The 10,996-nt window shown below is 22.5% G+C and overlaps 2 protein-coding genes across 8 annotated transcripts in view; one reads left to right on the forward strand and one right to left on the reverse strand.

Moving 5' to 3' along the window:
- Positions 1-4,260, reverse strand: part of LOC117175200 (tRNA (uracil-5-)-methyltransferase homolog A) — a 35,306-nt gene extending 31,046 nt beyond the window's left edge. The window contains exon 1 of the mRNA XM_033364837.1: positions 3,650-4,260. Within this exon, the coding sequence (XP_033220728.1) occupies positions 3,650-3,970 (321 nt within the window). The 5' untranslated portion in view covers positions 3,971-4,260. The remainder of the gene's footprint in view (positions 1-3,649) is intronic.
- A 137-nt stretch (positions 4,261-4,397) lies between these two features.
- The window catches only part of LOC117174882 (centrosomal protein of 192 kDa), a 97,248-nt gene continuing 90,649 nt past the window's right edge, over positions 4,398-10,996 (forward strand). For all 7 annotated transcript variants that reach the window (XM_033364291.1, XM_033364295.1, XM_033364296.1 and 4 more), the window contains exons 1-2: positions 4,398-4,759; positions 9,477-9,595. In XM_033364291.1, coding sequence (XP_033220182.1) covers positions 4,608-4,759; positions 9,477-9,595 — 271 coding nt within the window. In that variant the 5' untranslated portion in view covers positions 4,398-4,607. The remainder of the gene's footprint in view (positions 4,760-9,476; positions 9,596-10,996) is intronic.

Here is a 10,996-nt window from a genome sequence, read left to right on the forward strand (position 1 = left end):
ATATATAAATAAATATATAATAAAAATAAATAAATAAATATATAAATAAACTGAATATAGGGTCTGTGAGGCTTGCAAAATTCTCTCAAACAATGGAAAATAGGGTGACTTAAAAAAAGTTAGAATAATAAGAGAATAAATTCTCTTAAACAAAATTAATTAAGGTACCATATTGAACTCGTTAAATCTTTAACAAAGTAGATAAATTTTGAACCCACAAAGATGAATTTTCAACCAAATGGTCGAATTTTGAAACAAAAATTATTCTAATTCAACCAAAAACAGTTGCGTTAACAAAAGCAGTTAATTTTTAATCAAGAAAGATGAATTGTAAATTCAAAAGAACGAATTTTGTATACAAGAAGACGAATGCTTGAAAAACAAAGTTAAATGTTTAAAGAAAAATATGTTTTTTTAACAATATCTTTCATTTTCATCATAATAATTAAATTTCCAACAATACGGTTAAATTTTTAATAAGAAAGTGAAGTTTCAACCAAGAAAAATAATTTTTTTCACAAAAAAAAACTAAATTTTATTAGAATACATGAATTATCATCCAAATAGAAAATCATTTATTTTCTATCAAAATAGACGAATTTTAAACAAAAACACATACATTTTTATCCAAATAATTGAATTTTTAAGTAAAAAAGATATATTTCCAACTGAAAATGAAATGGTTGAATATTCAGTTTAAAACATTAATTTAAAACAAATAAAAATTTCAAGCAAAAAGATGATTTTTCAACTAAAATTTTTAATCTTCAACGAAAAAAAATTAATTTTCAACAAACTAGTTCAACTTTCAACAAATTATTGGAAAGGCGTAAAATTTGTTTCTGCTAGTATTATATTTTAATTAATAGTTGACTTTTTATCTAAGAAAAACATAAAACAAAACATGAAACTTAATTTTACTTTTAAATAAAAAATCGTTTAAATCAACTAAAAACATGAATTTTTCACGAAATACTTGAATTTTCAACCAAAACAGATAAATGAAAAATAAAGATATCAGTTACATTTTTAACAGACAAAAAAAAGAATTTTTAATAAAATCAAATCAAATTAATTTGTACCAAAATACAATTTTCAACCGAAAATTATATTTAAGGTTTTAGTTTGAAAAATTAATTTGAATAAAAAACAACGAATTTTTAGCAAAATAAACCTCAAACAAAAACTGTTGGATTTTCTACAAAATAGTTAAATTTTGAAGCCAAATTCAGGAATTTTTTCTCAAAAGAAATGTAATATTTGATACTTGAACAAATAAATATTAAAAAATATATTTTTAATAATATTCAATTATTAAACAACATACTATTTTCTTAATCAAAAATAGTTGAATTCAATCAATAAATAAATAAGAATTTCCAATAAAAAACATGAATTTTTAACCAAAGATTTGCAATTCAGCAGAGCGAATTATCAACAAAAGAGTTTAGTTTTTAAACTAAAAATTCTAATAACTATAAAAAAATTGACTTTTAAATCTGAAAAGATGAATTTTTAACAAAAAAGTTTCGTTTTTAACAAGACAGTTCATTTTTCGAGATAAAGACAGATTTTTCAGGAAGTCATTACATTTTTTAGCCGAAAAGTGGAATTTTTTTAAAAAGCCGTGGGAAATTCAATATATATATATATTGTTGAATTTTAAATCAAATAGTTGAATTTAATAAGTCAAAATTTTCAAACAAAATGGGTCAAAATTCTACTACAAACAGGAATTTTCTACAAAATAGTTGAATTTTCAAGACAAAAAGAAGATTTTTTTAGAAGACAGTTGAGTTTCAAAATCGTAAAGTTAAATTTTTTTAAACTGCAGAATTTTCGAGAAAAAAAGATAACTTTAACAAAATAGTTAAATTTTTTAACTACAAGATAGTATTTTCAACCAACTGGTCGAATTTTGTAACAAAAAATATCAAAATTCAACCCAAAAAAAGTTTAATTTCAATAAAATTAATTTTAAATCCAAAAGCTACATTTACAAGAAAGTTTAATTTTCCACGAAAAAAGATAATTTTCAGAAAATAATTGAATTTTCGACAAAATAATTACATTTTCAATAAAATAAACTTTCGAGATAAAAAGACGATTTTTTAGAAGACAGTTTGATTTCCATCCCAGAAAGTTGACTTTTCAAAAAAACTGTGAAATTTTCTAGTAAAGAATATAAATTTAACAAAATAGTTACTTTGTAACGGATGCTTGAAAAACACTATCTTGAATTTTAATGAAAATAATTAAATTTTCAACAATATGATTGAAATTTTAATAAGAAACTGAAGTTTTAACCAAGAAAATTTTTGTTACAAAAAAAAAATTCAATTAAATACATAAATTTCCATCCAAATAAATGAATTTTTAACTAAAAAAGATACATTTTCAAAATAAAAATTAATGTCCTACAAAACTAGACGAATTTTCAACTAAAAAGCATACATTTTTATTCAAATAATTGCATTTTTTTTTAATTAATTTTTTAAAACAAAATGTAAGAATTCTTAGCCAAATAGCTGACATTTTAAACCGAAAATGATATTTGAGCTTCCAGATAAAAAAATTAATTTTAGCCAAAAACGATTTTACACAAAATAGTTACATTTTTATCAAAATAGTTAATTTTTAAAAATTAAAAAGATCAATTTCCAACCAAAAATAGAACAGTTTAATTTTAACTGAAAAAATCAATTTTCAAATAAAATGTTGAAATTTGAACCAAAAAGGATAATATCTCAATAGAAAATGTAATTCAGTTTAAAAAAATTAATGTTCCTAAAAATCGGATTTTCTACAAAAAAATTAAATTTTCAACAAAAGAAAAATGTAATATTTGATATTTGAAAAAATAAATATTTTCATTCTTTTTCAAGAACAGTTGAATCCAATAAATAAATAAAAATTTTCAAGGAAAAACATAAATTTTTAACTGAGAAGATTAACTGTCTACCAAAATACTAACTTTCCAGAAAATACATGAATTTTCATCCAAATAATTAACATTTAAACAAGATGAATTCTAAAAAAAAATTTAATACTTTCATATTTAAACCAAATAATATTTTTATTTTAAATAAAAAAACAGTTTCATTTTCCACAAAAAAGTTTAAGTTAAAGTCAAACATAAATTTTTCGAGAGACAGTTACATTTTTAACCTCAAAGGTTAAATCTTAAAAAAAAAAGTTGTTTTACAATCAAGAAAAAAAAGAGTCCTATTTTTTGTATAAAAAAAGACGACGTTTTGACTAAATAAATCAATTTTTAACAAAACAGTTGAGTTTTCGAGCAAATAAGATACAGTTTCAACTAAGATTATTTTTTTATCAAAAAACGAATTTTTAACATAATACAATAATTTGCATGAAAATGTTTTAATTTTCAACAAAAAAAGGTGAATCTTCAACAACAAAAAAATGGATTTTTAACAAAGAAGTTCATGTTTGAACCAAATAGTTGAACTTTCAACCAAAAAGAATTAACTTTTATAAACAAAAAAAGAGGAAAAATTCTTAAAGACAGGCGGAAAAGATGAAATTTTTAGAAAACAGCGGATAATTGAAAATATTTTGAATTCTCTAATATACTTAACTTCAGTTATATTTATTATATGTTAATAAACAAATAAATAATACATACGTGAGCAGAAAGTTTGGAATTTTTCCACATAACACCATGCAGGACAGAAATCGCTTTATCACGAGATTCTGCACTTCGAAAAGAAACATAAAGCCAACCGCTTCCTTTTCTCGGTGGTTTGACTTTACAAAATTCCAACTCCAACTTATCGCCCAAAAATTTCTTAAATTCTCCAATGCCATAATATTTTGGCAGTCCTCTCACTTCTATTTTATATTTTTCTGAAGTAAAATCGTCCCTATCGAGATACTCATACAAATTATTCCGTTCAGTTTCTTTTGAAATGTCATCTGTAGTAACGTTCTCAGCAGATTCTGTCATCGTTCTTTTAAAATTGCAACTTTACAGCAAACACTTGGTCGTTTTTTCAAGTCCAAAAATGTTCAATTCGCGGATATTATAACCTCAAAAATCGCACGTGGAGTTTATCAATAAAACACGTTAGACATTTTTATATCTGGTTTAAAATTTTAAGATTTTCTCCTCAGGATATAAATTTATTTGGAAAAATAATAAAGAGTGAATCGATATTATAAACAAGCAATTCAAACAAAATAAAATATGCTACACACATAGAAAAACAACTTTCCCCAAACCAAAGATCTTTGCCCAATCTTACTAACTAGTTCTAGTTCACTACCGGCTCTCGGAAGAGAAGATGTCGCTGAGGTCGCGTAGCCTAGCAACGGAAAATTCTAACCAATCAGCATCCATTCCTTGCCCGTTTTTTAATTTCTGATCAACCTAACCTAAGAAACATTTCGTTTTCGAAGGTCATAGATATTGTCAATGTTTTTTTTCAATTTAAATCCGCTTAATTAACTGCCAAAACTGACAAAGAGCAAATTATACCGGAGCAGAATCGTTCGGCAAGAAAAATATCTGTGATAATTTGATTTTTGGGAGGATGAGTATACTTCTTTCGCTTTTTACGCTCGATGAATTTTAGAGTTTTTGAATGAAGAAAGTGCCGATTGGTGTGAAAATGGAAGAAAAGGCGAGAAAGAAACCAAGTTCGGCAACACAAAATGACAGACCAGATTTCACAGATATTACGGTATTTGGAACACCCTTGCCCCAAGCAACTTCAACAGTCGAGAGAAAATCAACGTATGTTTTGTTTGAAATATTATCTATTTAGGGGTCATCCATAAACTTCGTTACCAATTTTCGGATATTTTTGACCCATTTCAGAAATTTACAAAAACGTCCGGACAATTTTTTCAGATATTTCAGGCTTTTCTTCTCATTCAAATAAATTAGAAAATTTTCAGCTAAAAATATAAGCCTTCAAACAAAAATAGAATAGTTACATTTTTAATTTAAAAGATTAATTTTTAACCAAAAAATCGAATTTTTAAAAGGTTGAATTCAACTAAAAACACGAATTTTTATGAAAATATTTGAATCCTCAACAAAAAAGACGAATTTTCAACAAAAAAAAAAGTATTTTTTTGACCAAGTAGTTAATTTTTCAAATAAATAGTTTAATTTTTAATAAAATAGTGTAATTTTCTGCCAAAATTGTTACATTTTTTTACCAAATATTAGAATTTTCATCTAAAAAAAATTTACAACCAAAAATCGAATATTTTTAGATTAAACAAATTTATTTTCAGGAAAAAAATCAAATCTTCAGCCGGTTTGATTCAACTAAGAAACACGAAAGTTTAAAAAGTCGTTAAAAATTCTACTAAAAATATAAGTTTCTCCCAAAATGAAATAATCACATTTTTAGTTTAAAAAATTAATTCTCAACAAAAAAATGCGAATTTTCTAGAAACTTGAAATTTCCAAAAAAAGGAATTTTCAAAATATAAGTTAAAAAATCAAAATTGTTACATTTTCAGTTTGAAAAATTAATTTTCAAACAAAAAAAAAGAATTTTCACTAAGTTGAATTCAACTAAAAAACACGGATTTTAAAGAAAATATTTGAATCCTCAACCAAAAAGACGAGTTTTCAACAAAAAAAGTAATGTTTTTACCAAGTAGTTAATTTTTGAAATAAATAGTTTAATTTTGAAAAATATAGCTAAAAATTCAACTAAAAATTTTAATTTACAACCAAAAAAGAACTAGTTACATTTTTAGTTCAAAAAATTAATTTTCAGCCGAAAAAGATGAATTTTCTACTTGTTAAAATTAACAACAAATTATTAATTTTTAACAAAATAGTTCAAAATTCAACTAAAAATTTTAATTTACAACCAAATATGAAAGTGATATTTTAAGTTTAAAAAATTAATTTTCAGTAAAAAAACGTATTTTCTACAATTTAAAATGACCAAAAAAGTATAAAATTTCAAAATATAAATTTAAAAAAGTGGAATTGTTACATTTTCAGTTAAAAAAATTCATATTCAACAAAAACAGCTCGTTAAATTTTGAACAATGAAGGTAAGTCTTCAACGAAAAACAGAGTAGTTATATTTGCAATTTAAAAAATTAATTAAAAAAAAAAAAGAATTTTTCCCCCGTTGAATTCAACTAAAAGACTTGAATTTTTAACAAAATATTTGAATCTTCAACCAAAAAGAAAAATTTTCAACAAAAAAGGTATTTTTTTACCAAGTAGTTAATTTTTCAAATAAATAGTTTAATTTTTTAACAAAATAGTGGGATTTTCTGCTAAAATAGTTAAATTTATTACCAAATATTTGAATTTTCAACTATAAAAAGTAATTTTACAACAAAAAATGGAGTTTTTAAATAAAAATGGAACAGTTACATTTTTAGTTTAAAAAATTAATTTTCAACCAAAAAGAAAAACGAATTTTCTAGAAGTTGAAATTACCAAAAAGAGGGATTTTCAAAACATAAATTTAACAAAATCGAATTGTTACATTTTAAGTTTCAAAAATTCATTTTCAACAAAAAAAAATGAATTTTCTAGAAACTTGAATTGGCAAATAGATAGGGGTTTTAAAACTATTAGTTTAAAAAAATCGAATTGTTACATTTTCAGTTTAAAAAATTCATAGTCAACAAAAAAATCGAATTTTCAGTCGGTTAATTTCAACTAAAAAACATGAAATTTTTCAAAAAGCAATTGAGTTTTCAAAAAAAAAAGGATAGTTACATTTTCAGTTTAAAATACTAATTAAAAAAAAAACAATTTTTAATTTTTAACCAAGTATTTTAATTGTCCACAAAAAGGTTTAATTGTCCATCCCAAACTATCAACTTTCAACAAAAAGGTAATTTATCATTAAGTAGTTTATTCTTCAACCAAATAGTTGAATTTTCTTCCAAAAAAGTTAAATTTTTTACTGAAAAATAAGTATTTACCCAAGAAAGAGACACTTTTTAACCAAAAATGCCATTATAAGATTTTTAGTTCAAAACATTAATTTTTAACAACAAAAAGTACAAATTTTCAACAATATACATAAGTTTTGAATATTTAAAAGTTAATTTTCAACTAAATAGTTTAATTTTTCACTAAATTTTTTAATTTTCGAGCTAAAAGGACGGAATTTTCTAAAAAGCAGTTTAATTTTCAAATAGAAGAGTTTAATTTTCCATTAAAAATATTAATTTTTAATCAAAAGCGAAATATTTATATTTTCATTTAAAAAAAAAAAACTGGTTAAATTTTCCATTCTAAAGAGGAATTTTTAACTCAAAAGATTCTAATTTAAATGAAAAACAAATGAGTGTAATATAAATATACGAATTTTGAACAAAATAGTTCGATTTTGAACCAAAGAGACATACTTTCAACGAAACAGATTGAATTTATACCAAAACCAAGATTTTTTTTATTAAGAATACATGTATTTAAAAAATACATATATAATTTTCTTAGATAGAAATTTAATAGTTAAATTTCTATCCCAAAAGAAAAAATTTGCAACCAAAAAGATACATTTTTTAAAAGATAATTCAACTTTCAACCAAGTTGTTGAATTTTTGGCCAAAAAAATACGATATTTCAAACAAATTGGTACAAAAACATTTTATAGTACTAAAATTAAATATAATTTTATTATTATGGTTAAAAATCGTAACTATTTACTTTGTTAAAAATTCGTCTATTTTGGTAGAAAATTCATTTAATTGATTAAAAATTAACCTTATTGGTTAAAATTTTTCTTTTCTTTTATTTAGAAATAATTTTTTTAACTGAAAATGTAAATGTTCCATTATTTGTGGAGAAATCATCTTTTTTAGAAGAGATTTAATCTGTTTGGTTCAAGATTAATTTTTGTGTTTGAAAATTTAACTGTTTTGTTGAAAATTCTTTTCTTTTTTGGTGGAAAATTGATTTTACTAACAGAAAGTTTAACTATTTTATTTTTGTTAGAAACTTTATCTTTTTAGTTGAAAATTCATGTATCTGAGAAAAATTTCTTGAGAAAAATTTATATTTTTTGATTAAAAATAAATTTATTTGGCTGGAAATTTGTATATTTTCAGTTGCAAGTTTATATTTTTAATTCTATATAAATTAAGTCTACTGAAAATTAGTTGTTTTTTTAAATTTACTTTTCTAATCGCAAATTGAACTATTCTAGTTTTGGTTTGTAAATTTGTCTTTTTTAGTTGAAAAAAATTTATATTTGAAACTGTATTTCAATTTAAAAAATTAATTTTCAAAAATGCCACGATAATATGTGTGTTGAATATTTCAAAGTTAATTTTCAATTATATAGTTGCATTTTTAACCAAATGCTTGAATTTTTAAGCTAAGAAGACGGAATTTTCTACAAAGCAGTTTAATTTTCAAATAGAAAAGATTAATCTCAAGCACTATTTGGATAAAAATTTATACTTTTGTTTGAAAATTCGTCACGGATTAAAAATTAATTTCTTCGGCTGAAAATTTGTTTCTTTTTAGTTCGGAATTAATTTTTTAACTATAGATGTAACTATTTCATTTTTGGTAAAAAAATTATATTTTTAATTGTAAATGTATTAAGTTTGCTGAAACGTAGTTTTTTTCTATTTTAGTTTTCTAACTGCAAATTGAAAATTTGTATTCTTGGTTTGGAAATTTGTATTTTTTAGTTAAAAAATTTATATTTGATTAAAACAGTTTTTTTTTGTACAAAATTAATTCTTTGGGTTTGAAATTAAATTATTTTGTTAAGAATTAATTTTTTTGGTGGAAAATTGTTTTAACTATAAATTTAATTCTTCTATTTTTTGTTGAAAGTTAATATTTTTTAGATGAAAATTTATTACTCCCGTTCAAAATTTATCTTTCAGATTTGAAAACTCAATTAAAAAGTGTTTAAAAAGTGTTTATTAATTAAATTTGCTGAAAACTTGTCTTTTTATATTCACCTTTCTAACTGCAAATTGAACAATTTTAGTATTGGTTTGGAAATTTGTCTTTTTTAGTTGAAAAAATTTATGTTTGATTGAAACTGTATCTTTTTTTGGTACAAAATTCATTTGTTTGGTTTAAAATTAAATTATTTTCTAACGAATTCATTTTTTTGTTTGAAAATGGTTTTAACTAGAAATTTAATTCTTTTATTTTTAGTTGAAAATTGATATTTTCTAGATGGAAATTCATATTTTTGTTTGAAAAGTCATAATTTTAGTTAAAAATTTGTCACTTATATTCAAAATTTATTTTTTAGATTTGAAAACTTAACTAAAAAGTGTTTAAAAACAATTTTTTTTGCATTTATACTATTAAATTACTAAATTATTATTATTAAATTCTTTAAAATAGTAGACCCCCCCCCCCTCCCATCGAAATTCTTAAGGTATTTTGTGGAGATCGCTATTTCGAAAATGGGAATATTAAATCTTGAAACTTGAGCTTTCAGAGTTGAATATTTAATTTTTGTGATTAAATTCCTTTTTTTCAGCCTTCCACCAAGGTATAGTCAGAATGCGTTCAATACTGATCATTACAAACGGCAACTTATGAATGATAGCAATGCCACACATGATTCCTCGCTTGGAATTCTTCATAACATTTCAACATGTAAGCACTAATTATTTCTTGAAATTATTCATTTTATATTCAGGGCTCGGAATATTTTGCAACAACTATTTTTTTCGTAACACATATTGTTAAATATTGTATTGTTTTGCTGAAATATATATTTTTTTTTTCATTTAAATTTTATCCACTTTTAAATTTATGAGGCTCATTTTTCTGAAAGGTTGGTTTTCTATGGTTAGAACCCAATATGTCGAAGGCATTTTTGATAGAGTTGGATTTTTGTTCATAATAATAGCTTTTTTGTTGAAAATTCATATTTTTCGGTTGAAACTTAATTTGTTTTAGAGAGAATTCGTTTTTCTTTTGCGGGTTACATATTTGACTACAAATTTGCGGGCTGAAAACTGAATTTTTTATAGAAATTTTGTTTTATATCAACTTTTTGGTTGAAAATTGATATTTTCAGGTTAAATATTGAATTAATTCGTTCAAAAATTTAACGATTTCCTGAAAAATTAAACTTTACGGTGTGAAAATTGCATTTTTTGTCAAGAAATTTGTTTAGTAAATTGTAAACTTTCTTGTGAAAAATTAATATTTTTGGGTAAAAAGGTTCAATTGATTGTTTGATAATTAACGCTTTTTTGGGAAAATTCTAATTTGTGGGGTGAAAATTGAATTTTTTATAGAAATTTTCTTTTTTATATCATCTTTTTTGTTGAAATTAAACATTTTTGAGTTAAATATTGAATTAATTTTCAAAAGAATGTTTTTTTTTTGTTCGAAAATTCAATTCATTGGTTGAAAATTAAAGGTTTTTGAAAAATTAAACTTTACGGTGTGAAAATTCCATTTTTTGTCGTGAATTATAAACTTTCTTGTTGAAAATTGATATTTTTGGGTAAAAAGGTTCAATTAATTGATTGATAATTAACGTTTTTTTAGGAAAATTCTAATTTACGGGCTGAAAATTGAATTTTTTATAGAAATTTTGTTTTATATCAACTTTTTGGTTGAAAATTGATATTTTCAGGTTAAATATTGAATTAATTGTTTAAAAATTTAACGATTTCTTGAAAAATTAAACTTTACGGTGTGAAAATTGCATTTTTTGTCAAGAAATTTGTTTAGTAAATTGTAAACTTTCTTGTTAAAAATTAATATTTTTGGGTAAAAAGGTTCAATTGATTGTTTGATAATTAACGCTTTTTTGGGAAAATTCTAATTTGTGGGGTGAAAATTGAATTTTTTATAGAAATTTTTTTTTTTATATCATCTTTTTTGTTGAAATTAAACATTTTTGAGTTAAATATTGAATTAATTTTCAAAAGAATGTTATTTTTTTGTTCGAAAATTCAATTCATTGGTTGAAAATTAAAGGTTTTTGAAAAATTAAACTTTACGGTGTGAAAATTCCATTTTTTGTCGTGAATTATAAAC

The sequence above is a fragment of the Belonocnema kinseyi genome, chromosome 6, assembly GCF_010883055.1.
Source record: "Belonocnema kinseyi isolate 2016_QV_RU_SX_M_011 chromosome 6, B_treatae_v1, whole genome shotgun sequence".
NCBI classification, from domain to species: Eukaryota; Metazoa; Arthropoda; class Insecta; order Hymenoptera; family Cynipidae; genus Belonocnema; species Belonocnema kinseyi.